Source organism: Pristis pectinata, chromosome 7 (genome assembly GCF_009764475.1).
Source record: "Pristis pectinata isolate sPriPec2 chromosome 7, sPriPec2.1.pri, whole genome shotgun sequence".
Lineage (NCBI taxonomy): Eukaryota > Metazoa > Chordata > Chondrichthyes > Rhinopristiformes > Pristidae > Pristis > Pristis pectinata.
Window position 1 is genome coordinate 32,267,559 of NC_067411.1, and position 27,858 is coordinate 32,295,416.

Consider the following 27,858-nt stretch of genomic DNA (forward strand, 5'->3'; position numbering starts at 1 on the left):
AGTTTCCAGCATTATCTATTTTTATTTCAGATTTCTGGCAGCTGCATTTTCAGTTACAGGTAATCCCTCTGCTTTAAGGAAGCTGGGGTTATATCTGGCGAGTGACTGCAGTGTGGTTTATTTTCTGGAGTGTAGTGCAAATGGAAGCTTCATGCTAGACTGATCTGAATTATGTTTTGCAGCTGGTTTTCAAAGGTGTGGGTGGGGATTTTAATGCTGATTGATGTGCACCATTTATAGTGTAGAAGCTTGATGATTCTTCAAATTTAAAATTTCATCTTCAGCATAAAATGGGCCAAAGCCTTTATTTTTGGAACCAACTCGTCTTTTTCAACAGTACCACTGACTTCATTCAATCTCAGCTTTATAAAATTTAAATATCATGTCTTCATTTAAAAAATCGTTATATTTCACTTGAGGTAACCAAAATGCATAGTATTATTGAATGGAAAAATTAACATTTTTCTCTTCAAGCCAGTTTGTGAACAAGGCACATTTTTCTGTGCCAAGCTTACTTCACCCCACAACAGCATTAAGATGCCTTTGTGCATAGTTTCCATTCTGTATAAATGTTCCATATTAACGGAAGGTCAATGGAAGAAACATCAGAACTTAGTTGGACACACATGTGGCTGTGCATATTTAGAGAAAATAGACCAAATAGCTAAATCTTTAGTTAAACCATGCCAATATGTATTGTGTAATTTAGATTTTAGCTTCATTGTAAATTTTCATTTGCCACATATCTGTAACAAGTTGCCTTTTCAGTCAGGAAGTCTGGGCTGAAATGTAAAGTTCATGGATAGATGTTCTTTTTCTTTATTTTGACCTCAAAACTATTTGGTGTTTTTTTTTCTTTTGTAGCCTTGGCAACTGCCAATTTGATGGTCAAGTAGAAAGATGGTGTTTTGCCAAGCTGAATGGAAACTAGAAATACTATATAGGAGGAAAATGGGCACTGGTCTTGAAATTCAAACAGTATACGGTGTTGAATTAATGAAAATAAATTAAGAGTTATTTTCAAATCTATCCAAATTTGATGTACATGTTTAGATTCCATGTTCTTGTTTCTTTTGTGTTCTCTGTCTCTCGTGCATTGTTCTTTTGAAATTAAGGGTGCCTTGGGGGAAGAAGACGGAGTAATTAAAGATCATTTAATTGACACATCAAGTTTTAATTATTACTACCATGTTTTGACACTTTCTTCTTGCCTTAGGATGCATGCTTTCTTTTAAAGTAATATTTGCAATGTAACATTTCTGAGCATTACTATTAGTGTAGTTTACTTTTTTCCCTATACCTTTGGGTTAAAAGGCTACTAATAATGACATAAAAGAAGGACAATAGGTTCACCTTCCACTCCAAAAATAGTGCTGTATTTCTGAAACTGGCCCCTTCAGTGCATTGAGCCAACTGTGTTTGTCACAAATGTCAAAGTGTCATATTCTTGATGTTTTGCCTTAATGTTTTGAGGTGACGTATGTCATTTTGAGAGATCTTGTTCTGTTTGGTTTTGTGCTCCCCCTTTAGTTGGAAAGGTAGTAATTGCCAGAATCTCTGGCTGTAGGAAGAAAACATTCCTTTCTTAAGTATATTTGTAATTCACAATGGATGCTCTCTCTTCAAAAACATAAGGCTTTTAGGTTAATTTGGAAAGGTTAGTCCATCAATGATATTAAACTGAGTACTTTGTATAGCCCATTCATAATTCAGGACTGTCAGGGATAAGCATTTTCACGCCATTAAACTATTTGCAACTTAAAATGAGGGCAGTTAACTGACTTTTAATTTAAAAAGGTTTTGTTTTTTTCTCGGGCCAGTGCCAAATACAAGGACTGGTGATGAGTTTGCTAATTTTTATCGCATTCTGCCTAGCAAAAAGTAATCCACTTGGTTAAAATGGAAGACCTCATTATTATTTCCTAATTTCTCATATTTGATTTTATAAATGTGAAATATAAAATGTTTAAATAAATTTAAAGATGGAATATGGTGAAAGATTATCTAAAGAGATGGAAGTCAATTAAAAAAAAATGCTGCAGTTGCTGGAAATCTCAAAACCAGAAAAGGCTGGACACCATCAACAAATGGAGCAACCTCTGTAGAAAGAGAAATAGGTCAGGTCAAAATGGATACACAGGAGACTGCAGATGCCGGAAATCTGGAGCAACACACAAAGGCACTGGAGGAGCTCAGCAGATCAGGCAGCACCTGTGGAGCGAAATGGACAGTTGATGTTTCAGGTCGAGACCCTTCATCAGGTCAAAATTGAAATGCTTTTGACCAGTCTCTGTTTCTCTTTCCACAGATGTTGACTGACCTGGTGTTTCCAGCAGTTTCTGTTTTTTGTAAGGAGAACATGGCGAGTGTACGCATGAATTACTCCTAAACAACAAGTTGGTTCTTTTTTTATGTATGGTTATTCGGAATGCTGCTGTACCTTCTATTGGAATAGGTTTCGGATGGTCAACAAAATTGGTTTTTGGGCACAAGAGTTTCCATCTGAAGCTAAGGTTCATGACACTAAAGGACTGCAGCAGAAGCTGCATTGGACGCAGTCATAGAGTTACACAGCATGGAAGCAGGTTTTAGTCTAACTCAACCATGCCCCACTGGATTCATAGAGTAATGCAGCATGAAAACAGGCCCCTCAGCCCAACATGTCCGTGCCGACCACGGTGCCCACCAAGCTAGTCCCACTTGCCCGCATTTGGCCCATATCCCTCTAAATCGTTCCTATCCACTTACAAGCCAAATGTCTTTTAAGCGTCGTTATTGTACCTGTCTTAACTGGTTCCTCTGGCAGCTCATTCCATATACGCATCACCCTTTGCGTGAAGAAGTTTTTCTTCACGTCACTTTTAAATCTTTCACTTCTCACTTAAAACTATGCCTTTTAATTTTTAGTTCCCTTCCCTAGGAAAAAGACTTTGTGTTCACCTTATCTGTATCCCTCATGATTTTTATACACCTCAATAAGGTCACCCCTCAATTTTCTACGTTCCAAGGAATAAAGTCCTAGCCTGCCCAACCTCTCCCTATAATGCAGACCCTCTAGTTCACGAGGGGACTATGTAATGGTGTTCACTATTGCCGCTGGACCTTTTCTTTTAATTTGTTGTGATTTTCTAACTCCTTCACCTTTCAGGAATATATCAAGTGTAATTGTGATGATGAAGTGGATGATTCAATTGTCAGTGACTGAAAATCAAAAAATAACTGCAGATGCTGGAAATCTGAAGCCCCTTGTCTGTGACCCCTTGTCAGCACTGGGAAAGAGAGAGATGCAAGTTGGTTTTCAGTAGGTGGGAAGGTGGGGGAGGGTGCATAGAACAAAGCGAATGTCTGTGATAGGATGACTCAGATTGACTTAATGGGGAGAGTTATTAGTACGTTAAGCTTCTAGGCTTGTGTAATGAGTTGTTGATGGTAAGGTGGTGGGACTTGCTCGGCAGGCTAGATCTACGCATACAGGATAATTTAAAAAAAATATGAAAATGGAAAATGCTGGAAATACTCACAAGGTGAGGCGGCATCTGTGGAAAGAGAAGCAGTTAATGTTTCAAATGAGGGATTCCTTATACATTATAGTGATCAAACCAGATTGGTTTGTTAACACATTTGTTTTTAGTGAGTTTTCCCTTTACACACTGATGAAATAAGGTGGGAAATATTCCTTGAAACTGGATTCCTGTATATGTTTGGTATAAAATTAGTGTCATATTCATTAATTGAGTGGAACATTTATCTTGAGCATAGATCATTACAACAAAAACCAATCATACTTCTTTGATATCTAACCATTTTTTTTAGCTTTAATATATATAAACCTGGAAAATATCAATGTGGTTGCCATGATTACTTAACGTGTTTCAGAGGGCGGTTTAACCTGCTGATATTTTTTTGATTGTGTTTGCAATTTTTTTTGAAATGACCAACAAATCACACAGTTAAGCTCAAATACGGGTTTATTGAATATATTGTATGATGTGTAATTGTTAGTGATGACATACAGATTAATACTTCATACTGCTTGTGTAGAAATCTGACCTTCCTCTTGATTATCAGTACAACATTTTAGGAGTCAAGTAAGTGCTGGATTAGAATCCAGATTAAATTGGTGGGATTTTTTTTAATGAACTTTCATAAACTGTATATTTATTTTTTTAAGTTATGTTTACATTCTCCCAAGGCCAAAACACATTGATATAACAAAATATAACAACACTGTAGCTCAACCTTCAAGATCAATATAATTTATTGAAGTCTTTTATTCAAATTTTCTTGTTTGCTGTTCAGACTGGAGAAATTTGACAGATTCTCTCCACTAAAAACTTTTGCACCTCAGAAACAATATTTTGCATTTAATAGGAAGTGGTAATTTTCTTTCTCGTTATTACATAGTTGCAGTTCGATCTACAGAAGGCCGTTGCTCATCAGAAAATAAATTTCCTTTTGTAGAAAAAATAATGCTTTTGATTTATGTGGAGCAGATATATGAACTATTTGATGAATGGCATGCCCATATAAACAGGAATCAAGCACGTGTAGTTACCCTGAAATCAATGTTACGAGTTTCTACAGAAGTCCACACTTGTAAGCTAGTTGTGCTAGTGGCTTATCATATTAGTAATTTTCCTAATGTCGTAGATGGATTTTGGGTGCTAAGGGAGTAAACCGTTGGCGTGACAACCTTTCCTACAATTACGCTGAGTGATTGGGATATATTGTGCTTGCAGTGAGTACTGCTTACAACTGACAATGCATGGTTGAGCTGAGGTGTGAAGCACTCATGTTTCAACCCGGTCTCTTCAACACCTTCTCAGCTGCCTGAGTTTGTGTGTCAGAATTGTAGCTCATCATTGTGGTCCATGATTCCACTTCCAAGTGTGCATTTACATTTGCTAGGAGTGGATAGAATTGGGCTTGACAATGATTCCTAAGGGAAGTGCCTATCCGTGGTTGCATTAATGAGCCCAGTCAACCTATCAATCAACACTACTGGTTTGGAGTTCTGCAGATCGGTCTGTTTTATAGATTGGATTGGCATATTTGTCACAGATGGCCAACCTGGCTCTGAACTTTAATTGGTGAACAAGTTATCTTGGAGCAGTGTCAAATCCAAACAGACTGCCTGTCTATTTTCTGTGCATGCTTCTCCTGTTTTTAGGAGAATTTTAACTAGACAACTTTCAAATGTGAACTTCAAAGAAAAATTCTTGCTTGCTAAAAGGAATTCCAAGGTGGTGAAATTGCAAATGGTACAGTTGGTGATGAGTTGTGTAGATCCTTTGTACCCAAATCATAATCACTGTCTGGATATACACTGTGCCCCAGTAATTGGTGATTCTGCTACTAAAGTTGTGGGGTTCTGTTAGTAGGTTAGTTCTACGTAGCTCAGTATAGATGGATAAAAAGCTAATGTTTTGACATATAGCTTCCAGGTTAAAAAGATGCTTTAACCTGAAACAATGTTCCTTAATTAGCCAAATTATAGTATGGTTTCATTGTGGCAGTCACCTTAGTCTAATTAACCTGAATCACACATCAGATTTACTGAATGTACAACCTGAGTTAAGAGGGATTTGGTCAAAGAGACAGTCATGCTGTGAGGTTGACTCTTTCTCCAGAGTATCCGTGACAGGCTGGAGTAATCCCTTTCATTTTTGACACAGTTTTGTTTCACAACTTGGTTTTAAATTTAGCACAGGGGCCAGTGAAAATACTTCTGGTTCACATACAGCAGTTTTGAATCACCAGTGAAAATCATTTGAAGAAACATAAGAAATATTCCTCAAGGTCTGTATGTTCTGACATTGACTGTGAACCCACATAACCGTTTCCAAAAAGGACAGATGATTCTCCTTGCAAGACCACAATATTGCCTCTCCACTCTATCAGGAATGTTTCTTTGATAAACATCAGCAGTTTCTTCAACACGATCCTCCCATTATGGATTCCCATGGACTCTTTATAAAATCTGCCTTTCAAGTTCTTGACCCACAAGATCTGTCTTTTAAATTATGAGTGCATGTGCATCCTGCCGTGGGTGATCCCAGCAACTTTGTTATGTGATACAGACTATTTTGTTTGTTTTCTGCGGTGAAGATGGAAGCAATGTGATTGCTAAATTATCTCTAAATGTCAGCTATTTCGAATGGCATTGCTTTCAAATGTTACTTATATATGAACACATTTACTTTACAAACTGCTTTGGTTTCTTTAAATATTCTAAATATGTTTCTCAAATTTTAAAATTGTTAACTGACTTTGCAATTTTTTTCTCCCATCTACTCAACACTTGACAATAAGTCATTTTGCTTATCCCTAATATTTCTCTTCAAATGTCTATCAAAAAGACCTGTTGTGCTTCAGTTTGATTTGACTTAACCAGAATGTATTTCTATTGCACTTCCATTATTCTTGCCTTAAGTGTCTTCTGTTTTATTTTGTGTTGATCTCTAAAACGATATTCACTGCAACTTACCATCTTAAAAAAACTCATTTTACCTTTGTGGTATGTATTGCATATCTACAATATTCTTTCAGTTGAAATAAATATAAGGATTCTGTTAAACAAAGGCATGATTAATTTTTATCAGTGTTGGTTCAATTGCTCAGATGAAATTGGATGAAAGCAATAAATTGTGCCTTTTAAAAATGAAACAGAATTCTTGTTCCACAACTTCAATTCCATGACTTAATTCATATGTGAAAAATCAGTTGGCAGTTCAAATGAAAGGGGTCCTCTATTATTTGTTCCTCACAGGCATTAATGTTTGAAGAATTCTATGTTAGAAATTGTGCTTATCTTCCTCCTCCAACGTAAGTACAGCTCAGTGACTAAGATGCACAAAGATGAATTTTGATACTTTCAAGTTGCATTGTAAACAGATGGGAAGCTAACGGGGTACTACGGTTTGTTGGCACATTGTTTTTTGTATCTAAGACTTAGTATGAATTCAGTTGATGGAGTGAAAGCCAGTAGGGGTTTTAATGTGAAATAGTAGGTGTAAAGTGAACATGTGTTTGCATAATGCTAGACACATCTGGTATTTAGCCAGAAATTTGGCTGATAGAAAATAGAAAAATGTCATCATGGTTTGTTGGAGTTGCTCTTTGTCAGCTGTTGTTACACTGCAAAAGGATTTTTATTGTTCACTATGAAATTATCACTGTTATTCTTGGGCAGTCGCTGAGGATCAAGGATGGCTAGCTTCATGCCAGTTTTGCTGGTTCTGAAGTGGTTAATGAGGCTTATGCGACAACTGCAGACTTTCACAGATGGGGCAAGAGCTGGCAAACAGGGCGGGTGAGTGAGTTTGTGAGACGGTACATTTCTTCTGCTGCTTATGTAGGGCCTCTATGCACTCTAGATGTGCGGCCTACAGATTCTCAGTACCATTCCCAATCCTCCTCCTACTTTGAGCAGCCAGGGACCGGAGATTCCCAGGAGATAGTTGAGCTGTTGCATTTATTTATGGAGGCTTCCTTGAACCACTTTTGTGTCTATCTGGAAATCTCCCAAGAATAGTCATTTTCAGGAGTCTGGCAATAAGGAATTGTCTGTCTGAGAGTAACTGTGACCTCAGTGCTGGGGATATTGGTCTGGGAAAGGATGCTAACTGGTTCAATTATTAACCCAACTCAAACAGCACATTTATTATTGTGTTATTTATCACAAATTTATTGTATTATTTAGGAGAGGTGGAGCAAATTGCACTTCCACATTTGATCTGAAGTTTACCTACATATTACTTATGTCCTTTGATAGAGAAAACATAAATATTAAAAACAAAATCTGAAAGCAAATTAACGGTTTAGATAAGAGATAGCAAGAAGCCTGAAATACTGGTGGAAATGGGTTTCCCAAAGCAGCTGCACAGTTGGAGAGAGTCTTAGTTAAGATTTAAGGACCTAGGAATAAGGCTGATACCATCGGGAACATTAATCTTCATAGAGACTGGTCTAGTCAACTTTTGAAAGTAGCTTAGCAGATGGATCTATGTAAGGCATTTGACACTGCTTCCTGGAGCAATACAACTTGGGAACTGTTCATAAAACTTGTGCTATGTAATGGGATGCAGTTCATTCATAATTCCTGAGTTAGGGATCCACTTAGGAAAATGATCACAATCTGATAAGAATTTTTATATTTTAGAAGAATACTATTCAGTCAGAGCTTGGAATTTTAAAGCAAATTATGAAGCTATCAGAAGCATGGTAGTTAATCTAAATTTGGAGACCAGATTTGGATGAACAGTGGCAAACTTTAAAACCAATATTCCATGTATTACATTGAGCAAAACCCCATGCGTGAAGTTGATCCATCTGTGGTTAGGTAAAACAGTTAAGAATATATTATTAGTTTAAAAGAATAGGATTACAATATTACCAAGGAGCAATAAGTCAAGGAGTAATAAGACTGATGATTAAGAATGTTTTAGAAAACAAAAGGATGACCAAAAATTAATAGAGGAAGAAAAATAAAGACCATATTAACAATTCTGCCAAAGATCAATCAATCTCTTAGATCTCTGAACTTGCAACTTGCAGTTATCAACCTCAGTTCAGTCAAGCATGTGTGAATGACCTCCCCATTTTCCTGACATCTGAAAAACTAGAATCTGTCCATGAACTGATTGTGTAGAGGGTTGCAGTATTTAGTCAGGTTTCCATTTGTATACCTGATCATTGGGTGGAGCTCTCTGCCTCAGTGAACAACTTGATACCATATCTTTGTCACTTTTGTTTTCTCCTCTTTATTAGCCACTGCCAACTGAATGCAGAGAGAAGATCTCTTGTTCTGTTACTTCTACTCATTTGGCAAGTTGGCCTGCCTGAAATTACAGCTGCTGAGCTGGCTTTATCTGCTCCATCCTTTAACATGCAAGTCAGCAGTATGGTGATCTAATGGAAGAAAAAACAATTCTGGTGTTTCTGGTCCCTTGGCTTTATGTCTGGTAAATTGGTAAAGTGAAAAACTTTGTTTTGCATGCGGTCCGTACAGATAATTTCATAACAACAGTGCATTGAGACAGTACAAGGGAAAACAATAACAGAATGCAGAATAAAGTCTTACAGTTACAGAGAAAGTACAGTGCAGGCTGACAATAAGGGGCAAGGCCATAACGAGGAAGATTGTGAGGTCAAGAGTCCATCTTATAGTAAAAGGAAATCATTCAAAAGTCTTAACAGTGGGCTAGAAGCTGTCCTTGAGCCTGGTGGTACGTGCTTTCAGGCTTTTGTGTCTGCTGTGTCTCAGTAGGTTATGTAATCACACATCCAGAGTTGCTGGCACTCCATTCAAGCATATGAACTCAAAATCTGCCCCTTTCAAGCCTTGCTATACACCCACTTTCCATTTAACATTTCTCAATGGCAAGACTGTGTCCCAAGCAAAACCACACTTGGAAGACGATATAACATGCTCAGACCACTTTCTGAAGCCATTCTGTGTTAGACTGTTGTCTGTAGCTTGTTCTTCTAAAGAATGCCTTGTCACTTTCTGTGGGCTCTTAATGAGTTTCAATGTAGTGTTTTTGAAGTACTTAAAAGACAGCAATGTGATTGCCCTCCATCTTGGCAAAATACTCTGACCTCTGTGCTTGCAAAAGTACTACCATGAGATGGTGCTACAGGGTACTACATCTCTTGTTTGTTAGCTTGACAGTGGTTGTCAGGAAAATGCTAGAAGCCAATATTAAGTATGTTATGACATTTAGAAAATTCCAATATGGTTGGACAGAATCAATATTATTTGAAGATTGGGAAATGGTGTTTGACAAATTTAGTGTGGGTTACAGTTAGTAGGATAAGTAAGTGAGGGGAATCAATGGATGTACTGTGTCTGGATTTTCAACTGTTGTTTGATAGATAAGGCACCATATAGAAGGCTACTGTGTAAAATAAAATCTCTTGGGATTTGCTGACATATTGCATGGATAAAGATTGGTTAAAGGACAAAGAGTATGGATATACACAGTTATTTTCATATTGATGGTCTGTTACTGGTGGTGTCCCGTAAATTGTTGGGTTAGGACCTAGACTAGTTGCAATATACATGATTGGTTCAGCTGAAAGGAGAGTGTGCGATTCATTCATTTTTGACAACAATGGAAATATAGCAGTGAAGAATATATAATGAATATGCAAGGAGATACAGTAGGTTAAGTGAGCAGGAAATAAAATGGTTGATGTGGAAAACTTGAGAATATTACTTTTGGTTGGGGGCACAAAAAGCTTAACCAAATACTTAAATGGGAAGAAAGTATTAAATGCTGTTGCTTGTCCTTAAATGAAGGAAGGCAAAGTAACATTATCCTTTTATTCCTCGAGAGATGAAGCACAAAAATCAAGTTTATATTGGTGTAGAGCTTTGGTGAGATCTCACCTGGAGTAATGGTTTCTGTATTTTCTTAACAAAAATGATACACCAGTCTTTTGAAGCAGTACAGCATAGTGTTAAAAGACTGATTCCCAGAGGAAAAGGTATTTTGACACAGAGGTTAGGTAGTGTGGTTTTATATTCACTTGAGTTTAGTTGATTTTATTAAAATGTGTGATTCTGAGAATAATTGGCAGGGTAGATGTTGAGACAGGATAAGCCTTGGATTTCACATTATCATATCTTTGCAGTTAAAATTAATAGTCCGGTGTATATTTTGTTGAAAGAGAAATCTAATTACAACATGACACCCAGCTATAATAAGTATTAAAGTGCGTCTCTATCCACAAGATCCCTAATTCTGTAAAAACTAGTAGCAATTATAATATTTAAAAATTCACATCATTCATTTCAAGCTCTTTGTCTAAAATGCCCAAGAACACTGTCCCTTGAGAAATTCTAGCCCTAGATGATTGGGGTTCTCTCTCTTCACTGTACATGCTTTTCAGCTGCCGCCTTTGTGTAAACTTCCCTTTTGCACTATAGCAGTCAATCTTTTTCTCTTCTGCAGTTGTTTTGGTGGCTGTCTACCCATGATGTGTGTGACTTCTTGTGTATTAAAGGAAAGAAGAACTTAAGAACATTTCCCACATCCACTTAGAGCTTTCATTGTTACTGCAACTGTGAAAGGATCCAAAAGGATATAACTTTTTAAAACTTACAAAAAGTTGATAAACTAATCAAGCAGAATATGTAATAAAAAGTGGCATAGGACTATTGTTTTTTTTAAAATAGAGCAATTAAACAAGTCTAGGAAGCTATAATTGTGGATGCAACATCTACCTTTTTACCTCTTCCCTTTGTGTAATCCAGACCCTGAAGCAGCCCTTCCATGTGAAGAGCAATTGACTTGCACTATTTCCATTTGAGTATATTAGATTTGGTGGTCATGATGTGGTCTCCTACGTTGGATAAGCCAAATGCAGATTGGCTGACCTTCCAGTTGCCCGTCACTTTAATTCTCTGTCCCACTCCCATTCTGACTGTCCTGTTTCCGGTCTAAACATAAAACTCGAAGAACTCGAAGAGCAGCACTTCATCTTCTGATTTGTGCACGTTATAACCCTTATAACTTAGTATTGAATATAGTAAGTTCAGGTAACCAGCCTTTTCTCTCCACAGATATACTTGTACCTTTCAGTTTTAGTTTTTTTTGAAGTCTGCACCCGAGCACAGATACTCCCCCTTCTCTCCATCTCTTCCTCTCTGCAATTTGTAACATGCTTGTCTTCTCACTATCCATTCTTATGAAGGAGCATTGCCCTGAAACATTGACTCTGTTTCTCTCACAGAAGTTGCTTGACCTCCTGACTCTTTCCAACATTTTCTGTTTTTGTCCAGAGAACTATAGGCTGGTTAGCTTAAAGTTGATGGTAGGAATGGTAATGGAATCTTTACCAAAGCAAATGGTCTGGAAACTGAAGACATGAATTAAATAAAGGATGGTCATGTTTGATGAATACCAAGATCTTTGAAGAAGCAGCAGAATGAAGTGGACGTAAATTGGAAGTACATAACAAAATCTGTATTTGTTGCCAAGTGTGGATCAATTAATACAGAGAATGATTGCAACAAAATATGGGAAAACATCAATGAACTTGCAAAATGTGTGCAATAATTGGCAAGTGAACATGAAACTCAAGTATGAGGTCATACATTTTGGTAGAGAAAGAAGGAGATGGAGTTTTTGGGAAAACAAGTGGCTCAGTAAGGTAGAGGGACCTTGGGTACAGAAGCACAGATCACAAAAGGTAGCCACCATTCAGAGAACACATTTCAAAATAAAAGCAGCCCTAAAGCATTTTGGTTAACTTACTGAGACAAGAACTAAAAGCATTTAAGCTGGATTTAACTAGTACATAATCTTGGTTATACCCTATAAGCTGTGAAAAGATGGATGAAGAGAAGTAGGAGGAGGTTGGGGAGAGTGAACACTGGCATAGGCTTGTTGGATTGAATGGCTGCTTCTCCGGCATAAATATCTTTGTAACATGAGCTTTTTCCATTTCACCATTGGGATTTTAATAATCACTATGATTCTAGTTTGGCCGCAGCCAACTTTAGGTTGAAATATCCATGGAAATTAATGTCTGGTTTTGTGGGAAGCAAGAATTTCAAAGTTCCAGATGGTTTCGTTGACAGCAATTTCTCCATGACTGTTGCAATGTGAGCTTGACTTGTGGCGGTTACTATAGTAAGCACAAATCTGTGATACTCTACCAGGCTGATTTATTGAGTTTGAAGTCCATGTACTTGTTGTGGTAGTGGCATTCTAACCTCCCAGAAGAGTGAACTACCTTTTCAGTCTTTGGTATCTAATTTGGCTTCCATATTGAGAAGACATTGAATGGAGAATTAGAGAAGTTATTGAAAGCTATTTTCCATTCCATGTCTTTCAGAGCATTTTTGGATTGAAATATAAAATTAAATCTCTTCAGTTTTCTCAAAAACTTAAGAGGGTAAATACTGCTTCTAATCATTCAATTAATTCTTTACCTATCAATTTGTTACTAAATCCCTTGTATTCTAGTTCATGCGAAAGGATTAATTTAGTTAATAACTTGAATTACTTATTTGGTATTTGCTTTCACAAACTGAATGTTCTGCTATGCGCAAATGATTTTAGTTCGAATATTGGAGCTTGTTGATCAATTGTGCAACAGCATTAAGAACAAATAACTGGGATCCATTTTACAGATTAAATTGGGATCATGCTTGCAGGTGGAGTTCCTCAAAATGAGAGAGAAAGGACTGCAAATTGTTGCACTGTCCTTCTAAACCAGTTTAGATCTGGATCTGTTTCAAGTTCATTCTGAGTCAAATACTTCCAGTATAGAAACAGAAACTGCTGTAAATACTCTGCAATTGAGGTGGCATTCAGTGTTGAGAGAGTTGGCATTTCCAGATCACTAAGCCTTAATTATCCTTTTATTTTTAAAGTTTTCTTTATCAGATGCCATGCCTGAAATATTTCAAGAACCTGTTGAGTCAGATAGCTGGAAAATGCCTAATTGTCTTTTTTTTGTTAAGTTTTGTGTGGTCTCTCTTTTGCTGGAGAGTGTGACAATTTTCAGTTGAAGGCATCAGCTGCTGGATTTCTATATCATGATGCTGTGCATGGTACTACTGCTGGTTAATTGTTGCCATTATAAATGGGCAGACTTGGATGCATTGTTTGGGTGTGCTTGTGTGTATTTTACTTATCTCTGATCAACTGTCTGCAATGGTTAACTATCTACAGTGGTTAAAAAAAAATGCTGGAAACGCTCAGCAGGTCAGGAGGCATCCGAGGAAAGACAAACATTTTGGGATCTGAAACATAAACTGTTTGTTTCCACAGATGCTGCCTGACCTGAGTGTTTCAAGCATTTTCTCTTTTTATTTCAGACTTCCAGCATCTGCAGTGTTTTGATTTTCATCTATGTTGGCTATCCTCCCAAAATTTGTTGGAGTCTAATATGTACCTAATTTGTGAGGTACCAAATGGGATTAATACAGGAGATTTGTGTATTTAGGTGTGTTTTGTGTTACAGCCATATCCTGTGCTTTTTTTTTACAGTGATAGCTTTCTAAGATTAATGCTGTTGACAAAAACATTCCTAAGACTTGCTGCCTGTTCTGAATGGAATTATTCAGCATAAGGATGCAAGCTGTCTGTGGCTAAGAGGGCTCCAGTTTAAATTAGTGGTCTGGATTGAGTTAGCTGACATTAGCTGCTGCAGTATTTGAGAATGCTGGTCTCGGTGGTCTGGACCAGGGAGAGGGGAAATAACCAGCTCAGTTACACAGTAGATACGATGAGGTACCTTTATTAGTTACATGTACGTCGAAACACACAGTGAAATGCATCTTTTGCTTAAGAGTATTCTGGGGGCAGCCCTCAAGTGTCACTACTCTTCCGGTGCCAACATAGCATGCCCACAATTTCCTAACCCGTACATCTTTGGAATGTGGGAGGAAACCAGAGCACCCGGAGGAAACCCACGCAGGCACGGGGAGAACATACAAACTCCTTACAGACACTGAATAACATTAGGTGGATTAGTGTACTGTAATTCAGCTGTGGCATCTGCTTATAACAAAAAAATCCAGGCAGGGACGGCCATTATTTAGGTGAGGTTTTGAGGAGCATCTGCGGAATTGTAACCAAATACAAGTTTCAGATGAAAATGGAAAGTAATAAGGTGTTGAAGTGTTGTACTAAGAGAAACATAAATAAATGTTAAATAATAGTTTTGTTGATGTTGGCAGGCCCACAGGATATCTGTTACAGTTCTAGTTTGGATTGTAATACATTGTAATCTCACTCATTAAGTACTTCAGGGCTGAAGTGATTGTTCAGTTCTGTCCAGAAAGCATAAAGAAAAACCCACAATAATTTAAGTATTGAACAACATAATTTGCTATTGTGAAAAGTTAAACCAATATCCAGGGCTTTGTACAATTATGCAGTTTGATAGCTCACACAAAAGGCCTTTTGACCCATTGTTTCTGTTCTGGATGTCCTAGATCTATTGGTTTAATACATTTCTCGAGCATTACTTATCCTCTCACTCTTCATGAATAAATTTTTAGGACTGATTATTTTAGATCTGCATACATGACTATTTTTGGTAGAGTATTGCATACACTGGCAATCCGTTTTGTGCCATACTTTATTAACAAGCCTTTTATTGCATCTTTCCAAAAACCTGTTGAAATTTAGTGCAGAACATCATTGGACTCTGACAGTTGAGTTAACTAAATATGGTGGCAGATGCTAGTTATTAACTCGATGCCTTGGATGACACAACTGCACAGAACTTCACACGTTTGCCCATTTAAATGAAGGAGGCAATGAATGCACTAGATTCATGTGTTAAGGATATCTACTAAATTTAATTGTTGTAGCTTTAGTCTTGCAGATCCATGTTAAGCTGTCCTGAATAAGTCATCTTACTGGCTGAATAATAATCTCATCCCATTTTTAAGGCTCCATTTGCTTGGCCCACCTTTACGTTTGTAGTTTGGTTATCCATTAATCTTGTTGAACAGAGGAGTCATATTGGCAAACTACAGTGTTTCTATATCCAAAATTGTTGCAAAGAGCCTCTGCTATTTTCTCGTTCTAAATCCACATCTTTCTTGAAAGCTTCCTTGGATTAAAAGGGAATGGGAAGGGTTGGGAGTCAGCTTGTCACCAAGACTGTAGTTAACAGCCACAGTCTAAAGTGTTTTCTCAGTTGGTGAGTTTGACTGTACTGGTTTTTGGTAGGGGCAGCTGCTGAGAGAGCGAGGATGCCCAAAAGGTTTCAATGCAGGGATGTATTTCACAATGAAATAGGTGAGATCTTCGTACTTTAGGGCAGTAAACTGTGATTAGTTATTGAGTAAGTTAACATTTAATGTAGGATGATGTGCCACATCAGCAATTAGGAGATAATAGTAAATTGGATAATATTTACACTTAGTTTATGTCTGCTTTTAAATAACTTCTTGTGAGAGCATAATATTGACAGATATAAATGCTGTATTTGTAAATTAATAGCTTTTTGATCTTGTATCAGTCACCATTATTAATGTGCATGATTCTGTTACAGTACTGCCAGAGCACTTCCAATTGATAGATTCTGTTTTGTAACCTATCCGATTAACAGAATATGTTAATTGCTCTGGAGAGTAGCGCTATCCTTCAGAGACTCATTCTAAAACCTCAGTACAAATATAATTTTAGCGCACGTTTAATCAAAACACCAAATCAAATATCAGGAGATGTTTTTGTTAGCGGAGTTGTTTCCAGGGCTGAAAAATCGACAGAGTGGAGAAGACAATTATGCTCAGTTACTTTATTTATAGTGGTACTGTTTGCTTGTAACAGGCTTCTGGATGTTACACTCTTCATTACAAGTCTAATCCCATTCAATTATAACCATTTGTCATTGTCAGTGTATATTGATGCACTTAAGCATACAAGCAGAATGTGGTTCAGAACAGTCCTTTTATCTTGAGCTGGAATTTGATAGCAGTTGTCGGCAGATAGCACCTAAAATGCTGGCATAAATATTAGGCAGTTCCTCATGGAGTTCAGTGGCAGACTGTAAGCCTGTTGCAGTTCCCCATCAGTTTCCTGGGAAATCTGTAGTTGGACTCATACCAGGTTAAACCTGGTACAGGAACAGTGAATTCATCACTTCATTGGAGGGAAATGGTTGTATGGGTGATGGGTTAGTTAATTTTCATTTTTCCAATTCATTGAATTTGATTACTTTTTCCAAAACAATTCATTCATTTTTTTCAATTGTTCCTGAATGTTAACACTCAGCGAATTAAAGACCATCACAGGCTGGAGAGCAGAGTCGTGGTCTGCATCTTTTCAGCATTCCATGAATAGGTCTTGACCTGGCTGTCACATGTTAACATCCCATTGTGCATGGGATTGCCACATCTGTTGCTATTTGGGATCCAGTTACTAAGAGCACTATCTCCTATTTAGGTCAGATAAGCTTCTCCAAAACCTGATATTTGCAGTGAGTACACAGAAATTTAATACCATCATGAACTTGGTTCACTAAAGAAATTAGTTGGGTTGGAATTTCCTGGGAGTGGCCCATTTTCATCACCCACCTGGTCCAGACTGGTGCAGATGTCTCAACAGCAACTTCGTCCATTGGTCAGGTTTGACCTGCTTGAAAAGGCTTTGTGCTGGGATATATGACTTCATGTGGCAGAACTTAAGGGAGCCCTGTTCCCAGAAATGCTTTGACAGCTGAGAAAAGTACACTCCTTAGCTGCACCAGCTCTTAGTTTGAATGTTTTTCAGTGTCACTGATACTCATGAATGAGCAAAAACTAGATTTTTTTTTAAATTTTAAAATGTTCAAAAGTTATTAGATTCAATTTTTTAAAAATTGTAAATTATTGGAAAATTCTCAGGAAAGTTTTTGGGGAAAGTTTGGGCCATTATGATTTGTGTTAAAATTGCCTGAGTAATTTGTCTTTAAGGTATGTGCAACTAATTATGAATTTTAATGTAAATATTTTTAAATTACTACATGTTTATTTTCTTAAGGCAGAATTTAAGAGGTTACAAATAGTACGTTTTATTCCCATAATAAACAAGTGTTTCAGATTATCTTTGAAGTTTTTCGCAGCACAAAATTTGTTTGTGGCAACATCCCCAGCAATGGAAAAGTATGTTACAGCTCAGCAAGAAAAGGAAAGGCACACACAGCCATATGGAGGCAATAATAGTGTTTGAAAATTGCGCCTTGGTTGTGATTTTAAATGTTATCAACAGTCAATTTGTAGTGAAGCATGGAAATTAAAATTTGTAATAAAGATTATTACTCATCATAACAAAATTTTCAAACTTGTTAGCTGTGCAAAACAAACCATAATTGTTAAAAAAAAGATAGAGTATGTTATTCTTCCATTTTTCAAATTGTTTTTAGTATTAAGAGATTGAACTATTATTCACCATTTGCACACTTGGAAATCTACCACATGACCACCAGGACTATTTGCTGCACTTATCCTTGATATTACTTTGCACGGAGGATCTCTTTTCTTCAAAGAATAACTTTGATTATGAATAACCTTATTTGGCTGCACTGGGCTGGCATTGCACACACATATCTACTGGATTCTGGTTAAACAGTGTCTGCATTGGTTAATGCAGTTAGTAGCAATGTCAGAATTAGCTGTTCTAAATGTCGATTAAATTGTTTAAATCTGCAAGTAAACCTTTGCACTTTTTATCTTTTACAGCGGCCCATTAGATGTAATAGGTGATTGCAAAGTAGCATTTTTGGATGAAGTATACAAGATTGAAGAACCTGGAGCTGAGCCAATTACACTAGCCGATGGCCAGTTTAAAAGTATGAAGCTGTTTATATGCAAGGACTTACATAAACTGTTGATTTACTCTGTGGACAATGTTTAATTCAAGCAATTGTTTTGATTTTTTCCCTTTACTATTTCTCTAGGGAAGAGTGGTCCTGAATGTAAATACTGTAAGGCAGATCCTGAGAAAGAATGCAGATTCTGTGCCTGTCGATTATGTGGTGGGAAGCAGGATCCAGATATGCAGCTGTTGTGTGACGAGTGTAACATGGCATATCACACGTACTGCTTAAACCCACCCCTCAGCCAGATACCAGAAGACGAAGACTGGTAAATTTTGTCTTGATGAATATCATTTTGGTTGGTTGGTGGGGCAAGGGAAAGAGCAGAAGAATCTTTATACCTTTTCAGAGATAATTAATTTAAGTCTTGGACTGTGAATTTAATTAAAACCACCACCTGAAAGTAAGTACTAAGTTATAAATACAGGCCGTATCTGGGTTACAAACACCTAACTTATAAACATGAGTAGATGCAAATGAGCTCCCATAATAGTGAATGTCTGACATACGTTTGTTCCTACAAACAGCAGAACTAGTTTCCCCTCTCTCTCCACATTTAGTAATTGTTCTTTCTTATCAGTCTTGTGTGCTTTTGATAGCATTCATTTCAATACTGTGGAGGTATGGTTACCATATAGAGTGATTTTTGTGTATTTTCCAACTTAGACATCTGTAAAAACGGAACCAGTTTGTTTCCAGGGGATGGCCTGCACTTCCAAAACGTCAGCTTTAACCATTTTCTGTACTGAAAGAGAATCAGTGAATTCTTACTGAATTAGCACTATGAACATCATTCAATATCGATTAAGAGGGCTTTCAAGGTGAATTGAGATGCAACGAACTGAAAGTAGAAAGAATTATTGCTGATGCATGCTAATACATTATCCCCAACTCATGCATCTTTATCTTATGGATAAGTCTTTTAAGCAGCACCTTATCGAACACCTTATGGAAATCCAAGTATACGACATTCACCTGTTCCCCTCTATCCACTGCGCTCATTATATCCTCAAAGAACTCCAGTCAGTTTGTCACACAGGACCTGCCCTTCCTCAATCCATGCTGAGTCTGCCTGATGGAACCATTTCTATCCAGATGTCTTGCTATTTCTTCCTTAACGATAGCTTCAGGTGTTTTCCCAACTACAGATGTTAAGCTAACAGGCCTATAGTTACCTGCCTTTTACCTACATCCTTTATTAAACAGTGGAGTGACATTCGCTGCCTTCCAATCTGCTGGGACCTGCCCAGAATCCAGAGAATTTTGGTAAATTATCACAAACGCCTCCACTATAACATCTGCCATTTCTTTCAGTACCCTGGGATGCATCCCATCAGGACCAGGGGACATGTCTACCTTTAGGCCCACTGGTTTGCTCATCACTACCTCTTCAGTGACAGTGATTGTATCGAGGTCCTCACCTCCCATCTCATCCATAACATCTCTCCTTGGCATGTTAGACGTGTCCTTCACTGTGAAGACTGACACAAAATAGTCGTTCACGGCCTCGGCTGTTTCTACATTACCCAGTGTTAATTCCCCCTTCTCATCTTCCAGGGACCTACATTCACTTTAGCCACCCTTTTCTGCTTTGTATAATTATAAAAACTTTTACAATCTGTTTTTGTATTTTGTGCTAGTTTACTTTCATAATCTATCTTCCTTTTCCTTATTGCTTGCTTAGTGGTTCTTTGTTGCTTTTTAAAATTTTCCCAATCATCCAGTTTCCCACTACTCTTGGTGACTTCGTATGCATGAGCTTTTAGTTTGACGCCGCCTTTTATTTCCTTAGTTATCCAAGGCTGGCTCTCCCCACCCTTACTGTCCTTGCTTTTAACTGGAGTATACTGTTGTTGAACACCATGAAAAATCTCTTTGAAAGTCTTCTACTGTTCCTCAGCTGTCCCACCGTATAGCCTGTGTTTTCAGTCTACGCTAGCCAATTCCTCCCTCATCTCGCTGTAGTCTCCCTTGTTCAGGCATAATATGCTGGTTTTAGATTGAACTATTGCACCCTTCATTTGTATGAGAAAGTCAATCATACTATGATCACTCTTTCCAAGAGGATTCCTAACTACATGATTGTTAATTTTATCTGGCTCATTGCACAGGACCAGATCTAAGATAGCATTTTCCTTCACCATTGTCATGCCTCAGATGCTGACTCACCTGGTGCATATGTTTAGCATCATCTTTGTGTCTCTCACAGCAATGTGCAATAAACCTTTTTATTTTAAAAAAGCACAAGAAGCAGGTTATTTGCAGTTGTGTTTGACTAACCTGCTCCACTTACAAATCTACAAATAGAGTCATAGAGTACCACAGCACAGAAACAGGCCCTCCAGCCCATCTAGTCCCTGCCACTTGATCTTCTGCATAGTCCCATCAACCTGCACCTGGACCATATCCCTCCAAACCCCTCCCATCCATGTACCTATCCAAACCTCTCAAATGTTACAATTGAACCAGCATCTACCACTTCTGCTGGCAGCGTTCCACACTCGCATCACCCTCAGAATGAAGAAGTTACCCCTCATATTCCCCTTATATATTTCACCTTTCACCTTAAACCTACGACATAGTCTCACCCAACCTTGGGGAAAAAGCCTGCAAGCATTCACCCCATCTATACCCCTCACAATTTTGTATACCTCTATAAGATCTCCTCTCATTCTCCTGCACTCCAGGGAATATTCAACCTTTTCCTATAACTCAGGTCCTCAAGTCCTGGCAACATTCTTGTAAACTTTCTCTGCACTCTTTCAAGCTTATTGATATTTTTCCTGTAGGTAGGTGACCTGAACTGCACAAAATAACCCTCAGAAGGTGTGCCTTTATTTCATTGTGTGGCCTTAAGGGGACAGACCAGGCTAAATATTACTCTGTCAAAATTCTGAATCACCTATTGGCGTTGGGATGAGCAATTAGTTTTGGAATGAAAATACAGCCAATTCAGTAAACTAAGATTACATGCACAAAGAACAATATCTAGTTTACAGAGAGATGATTAGCTGCTTTCAGTTGCTTCCTAATAAAATTGTTTGTAGGATCAGAGTTTATAATGTGTTTGATAACGATTTAGGCTGTTTGGTTTGTAGTGCCAACCTACCAATCCAGATGAAGTAGCATTTTGCACCATGGAGTTCTAACCTGCTACTACTACTGTGGAAGTCAGGATCATTTAGCCCATCTGCAGTTGGGTAGGTCTGTGCAAAATTACAGAGAGAACTAGTTTCTTCAGTTCTTAAGCAACAATTGGTGATAAGTTCCAAATGTAGCATTAGCAAATATCCTACAATAGGTTGCTTCACCATTGAGTTGTGTGGGTTGACAAAATTTAATTTGATAAAACAATTTTAAATGGCTCAAAAACTTGATTAAACTGATACACTATTAATTGCAGTATGTCTTGTGAACCATGAAGATTTTATGCATAGTAAATATAATTGTTTTTGGGATTTGATGTCAGTCATCTTAACAAAATAACTTGGATTACTGTCTTTGTTTTTCTGTACTGTTGTTATCTTATGTCATGCTTCATGATTTAGGTTTTGGAAAGTGACGTGAAACTTTGGTCTTTCATTATGGTCTATATCAGTCATGTCATTCTTTATTTGACTATGGTATATCTGCAGGTATTGCCCCTCCTGTAAAAATGATACGAGTGAAGTTGTGCGAGCAGGAGAAAAACTGAAAGAAAGTAAAAAGAAGGCCAAGATGCCCTCTGCCAGCACTGCAAGTCAGAGAGACTGGGGCAAGGTGGGCATAGCTGCTTGTCCATTTCCATTGCATGCATGTACATTTATTTGAGTGCTTGTTTAAAGACACCAGTTGGATTATCAATTTACTTCCTGTAATCTATCGCACTTCCTTAGGGCATGGCCTGTGTTGGTCGCACGAAGGAATGCACAATAGTTCCTTCTAACCATTATGGTCCCATACCTGGAACTCCTGTTGGCACAATGTGGAAGTTCAGAGTTCAGGTGTGTACCATTCTTTAACTTCTTCCATTTCTCAGCATATTTTGGTGATTTTTTTATTTAGCCATGAACTTCATGAATCTAGAAAGGTGCTTTAAATTAAGGTGCAATATAATGTTACTTTGGCTTTGAATATATAAAGTTGCAGCACATAGAAAAGTTGAATTATTAAAAGTGATAGTGGATATTGGCACGAATACTGTGTTTCATTGTGTTTGTTGGATAGCATTTCATGGAACAGTTATGCAACAGTTGGAACCCAGATATTGTCGGATAGCCCTCTAATTTTCCCCGGTCACTGATGGGTGTAAAGAATTTCTTAATGATTTTATATTAAAGGGTTCTTGACATTCTCCTTTCACATGTGCCAATTCATTTTTGTTTCTTGCAGTGTAGGAGAAATTTAAATTAACATTTCCTTACTGTGATTGTAAAAGGAGGGAGTTTCAGATCCTGGAGGAAATTCTGCTAAATCAGAAGATGATGATTCCCTAGTAATCATAGGGACAGAATAATGCTGAAAATGTCAAAGTAAGAGAGAGAGAGAGCTCAGAGGTGGCTGTTGAGTAACAGTAACATCTTTTCACTATCTGCAAGTATTAAATAAAATATCTGCTGTATTTCATTGTATGAACTTGGAAAATTTTAAAGTTACATGCAGCACTTTAAAGGTGTTATATATTTTCTACATCAAAAATAAATGAACTGGAAAGAAAATTCCAAATCCCTTGGCAGTTGTGGTTTCCTTCGATTGACTTCCTATCTCAGAGCATCCCTAATTGCCTTCCACCTTTATAATCATTTTAAAGCAGTAATTGTGACTTTGTGTGCTGGAGGTTTGGCTTTATTGGGGTGGCTCCTGAACAATATCTCAGCACTGAAGCATTGCCAGGTGAACAGTTCTTCAACTGTCTGCTTATTGTTTGCTTTGAGTAGATACTTGTTAATTTTGGGATCAGGCAGTTGCCTTTAACTCCATTCCTTGTCTCAGCTGCAATGCTACATGGTGTGGGGATCCCATATGTAATGTAGCTAGTTATGATTAATACCATTTGTACAAAACTGTTTTAAATAACCTTAATTCTAATATTATGCATCTGTGATACTTCTCATCATAAATGGATTGCTTGTGCACGTGTTGTCTGGTGGTTTGAGGTATTTAAATCTAGTCACAGAATCATCCAGCATGGAAACAGGCCAGTGGATGAGAGGTTATGGGTTATTTTAACTGTTCCACAACTCCTGCTCACGTTTAGCCTATTTTGTTGTAAGCGACTCAATCACAACAAAATTTTTCTGATTTTTTTTTCATCTCCTTTATGTATAAGTTGATTATTGATTCAAGTGTATGGACATGCATGTGGACTGATTCATGAATATTGAAGAACAAACAGTTAACTAATCAGATTATTCTTAAAAATGAAGTAAAACTCATAACCTTGAGCAACCTTGTTTTGAATAGCATAACAGATCCGGAAGATGTCTGTTCTGCGTTTAATTTTGTTAATGACAAATGATGAATTCAGTATAATTATTGATCATCTGTCTTTGAGTAATTTGAATACTACCTGTTTCAATTTGGATGCTTTATTGCTGCAAGGTGAGTGAAGCAGGTGTTCACAGGCCACATGTCGGAGGGATTCACGGACGGAGCAACGATGGAGCCTACTCTCTGGTGCTCGCTGGAGGCTTTGAGGACGAAGTGGTATGTAGTTTAAACTGGCAACCTCCACACAGTAATGAAAACAGAAAATGTTGGGAATACTCAGGATGTCAGGCAGCATCTCTGGAAGGAGAAACGGAGTTAATGTTTCTGGTCGATGAACTGTAAAATTAGAGATTAAACAAGTTTTAAATTGCCCCAGAATTGAAGGTGTATGGTAGGATAGAAAGCTGAAGAAAATAATTAACAAAAGGAACAGGAATAAGTTGGGAAATGAAAGGCAGGTCCATGGATAATGGAAATGGAAGTAACATCATTTTGGAGCTGGGCTGTAATACACTAACTGAAAGACAAGATACTGTTTGTCCAGCTTGATTGGAATAGTGCAGAAAGCTGTGAGCGGGCATCTGGAAGCTTGGCCTCACTTTGCAGTGTAAACAAAGGTGTTCTGCAAACCAGTCAACTCATTTGTACCTGGTCTTCTCAGTGCAGAGGAGGGTTCCATTTTCTGATTCCATCACGTGTTTTGTTGATGTTACCTTTCATATCATCGCTTCCTTTTTCCTTGGTTGAGAATTTTCTTCCACTCTTGTAGACTGAGCCTATGGCCACATCCCTTTCATTTCCTTGCCCCTTCCCCTTGTCTTCGCATTTTACTTCACCAATCTCCACGTTCAGCAATTCATCTTCAGTGCCTCCAGTATGATGCCATCCTGAAATGTACCTTCCACTCTTCTCTCAGTGTCCCAAAGGTACAATTGCCTCTGTGAAACTATGGTATATTCCTCACCATCATATCCTCACTTTCAATGATGAATTCAGGAGATGCCTTGCCTGTAATTTGACCTCCTGTTTTCCCCTCATCAAGAGACCTAAGCACACATTACCTGTGAGTCAGTTTACTTGGACTGATTTGGGATTAGCATAATGCACATGCTACTCACAGTGGCACCTCTGCATTGGGGAGAACAAATGATGTTTAGGTGACGTTTATATGGAACATCTATCCACACACATGATCCTGAGCATTAGCTCCCCTGCTATTTCAGTGGTCTACCCTCTCCCATTCTGAAATTTCTGAACTTGGTTTATACACAATTCCTTTGAAGTTCAGCACAAACGTGAGGTACAGCTGATCATCTTTGGATTACAGGTCAATGGCCATGTTACTTAACAGCCTTCCAGACTCAAAATTGAATTCAGAAATTTCATACAAGGTTCCTGTTGTTCCCATTTATACCTCTGGACATTACTTTCTTTACTTGTACCATTACTATCTCACATCATTATCTCCTTTGTTACTTAATCACTCCTATCTTGTATCTGATCACAGATTTCCTTTTCTCCTTGCTGCCTTAATTCATTCCTTGATCCCTAATTTTCTAAATCTGATGAAAGATTATCAACCTGAAAGGTTAACTGTTTCTCACTCAAGATGCTGCTATGTATTATCAGCATTTTTCATTTGTTTTAGATTCCTAGCATGTGCTGCATTTTTACTTTTATAAACTGCATTCTGTTTCCTTGTCCTACTCTAATTTACTTATGTTTGGAATGATCTGTCTGAATGGCATGCAAACACGTGACAATAATAAACCAACCAACTATGCAAGGTTGGCTTTTCCACTGAGCTTTTATTTCAAAAATAAATAAAAGGCTAAGGGATAGCCAGTGAATCTTCAGTATGAGAGACACTGATGCACCATGTAATCAGTTTGCCCATTCATGGGACATGAATGTTTCAAGTCCATTCCTTATTGCCCCAGGACTGAGGAGGCATTTAAGAGTTGACCACATTTGTTGATCTGGAGTCGCATATGGCCAGATTGATTGATATTAGTTTAACAGTCGGGTTTTTGTGACAATCAAGTAGCTTCATGGCTACTCTTACTGAAACTTAAAAAGAAAAGCTGATTTTTTTTTTGTCTAATTACTTGAATTTAAATTCTCCAGCTACTTCCAGAACTTTGAAACAGAAATAGAAAATGCTGGAAACACTTGACAGGTGAGGCAGCATCTGTGGAAGAGAAACAGAGTTGGAGAGAATTATCCAACCAGAAGAGTGCCCACAAATGAATGTCAGCCTTCCATAAACAAACACAGAAAGGAGCTTGGCAGGTCAGGCAGCAGTTGTGATGAAGGGTCACGGAACAAAAACATTGACTCTGTTTCTCTCTCCATGGATGCAGCCTGACTTAGTGAGTTATCCCAATATCTTATGGTTTTGTTTAGGATTTCCAGCATCTACAGTTCTTGGCTCCAATTAGTGAACCTTTCTTACCAAGCTAAACAGTGATGTGGAGTGATGAAGAGTGATCGTTAGCTGAATTTATTCCACCCCTGCCCTACCCCTACCTCCTTAAAAAAAAGTCTAGTTTATTGTCATGTGCACAAGTACCTGTATGCACAGATGCAACGGAAAAACTTGCAGCAGCATCACAGGCACATGGCATCATATAAGCAGCACTCACAAGAAAAAAAAGTAAATTAAACATAAATTATACTTAGTTAGGAGTCCTGAGGAAATCATCATGTTTCTTTATCTGAGCAAGATCGCACTGACTGGGAATTAAAACTGGCACAGTCCTCATACTCCAGAGCAGAATTCTACTTTTCTAACTGTGAAAATAAAGAAGTTGTATATATTTACTGCCTGTTTGAACCTGCACCTTGTATTCTTGAGGCAGTGATTCATCAAGGTAAGTGTTTGGCATAAGTAGAGATGTAACATTTTAAAGTGATACAGCTGGGAAATTAATTATATTAATCATCAGTACACATTTGAAAATTATAGCCCTTAAAGTCATAATTAGTCATTGTATTAAAGAGGATAGAGTGGAAACAAATATAAACACAACATTGTCAGTTCTTAAAAAGGAATTATGCATTAGGGCATGTGATGAAATGGTCCTCATACAATAATTTTTGCACCACAAGTGGTCAAGGAAGGAAGACAATTACGCACATTACAGTGTGGAACGGCTTGACATATTGGGGCCTGTAGCTCTATTTATGTCCTTCTTGTTTTGTTTTATCATTTGGATCTTCCTTTTACAATAAATGTTTATGTTAAATAGATGATATTATTAAGATGCTGGCTTGCAAAGTCTTCAGATGTGTGGCCTGCTCCTTTATAAAATTAAAATCCTCCTGTCCACAGCCAATCTAAATTTGACACCAGCTTGAGGACTTGTCATTTGTTGCATAACTAACCTGACCATCACTGCTTAGTGTTACTGAATTAAACACAGTAATCCTGATCTGGATAGAGTAGTTGGCTGGGCTGGCAGGGCCCTGTCTGAATCAAACACAAATGTTTGATCAGACTGTACAGCTGATGATGCAACCTGAAGGCGACACAAATAGTTGGGTTCTCTTGGGTTCCGTCGGGTAGCTGAACTCCACTTCAGATCCTGCTTATATCATTGTCAGTTCATAATGTTACCAGATCACACATTTCCCACACTGTAATTACTGATGGAGCAGAAATTCTATAATTCTGAGCATATTGATTTAAACTATCACCGCCTGGGTCATGCCTTCTTCTCGCTGCTACAGTCAAGCAGGTTGTACGGAACCACTAGGTTTAGGAACAGCTACTTTCCTATAACCATCAGTTTCTTGAACTGACCTGCACAACCCTAACTCTACCTCAGCAATGGAGCACTATGGACCACGTCTTGCACCACCATGGACTTGTCTCCGATTTTGTCTTTTTTGTATTAAGGTATTGTTTTTGCAGTCTCTTTTTCTCTCTCTCTTCACTGTCTTGTAAAAATTATGTATAATTTATATTCTGTGTGTGTTGTCTGTACCTCTGTGTCTTTGATGCTGCTGCAAGCAAATTTTTCATTGTACCTGTACCTCACTGTACTTGGGCACATG

The 27,858-nt window shown here is 37.8% G+C and overlaps 1 protein-coding gene across 1 annotated transcript in view; it reads left to right on the top strand.

Moving 5' to 3' along the window:
- The window catches only part of LOC127572770 (E3 ubiquitin-protein ligase UHRF1-like), a 103,299-nt gene that overhangs the window by 66,637 nt on the left and 8,804 nt on the right, over positions 1–27,858 (top strand). The window contains exons 5-9 of the mRNA XM_052020380.1: positions 18,194–18,303; positions 18,412–18,598; positions 21,966–22,089; positions 22,206–22,313; positions 23,911–24,015. Coding sequence (XP_051876340.1) covers positions 18,194–18,303; positions 18,412–18,598; positions 21,966–22,089; positions 22,206–22,313; positions 23,911–24,015 — 634 coding nt within the window. The remainder of the gene's footprint in view (positions 1–18,193; positions 18,304–18,411; positions 18,599–21,965; positions 22,090–22,205; positions 22,314–23,910; positions 24,016–27,858) is intronic.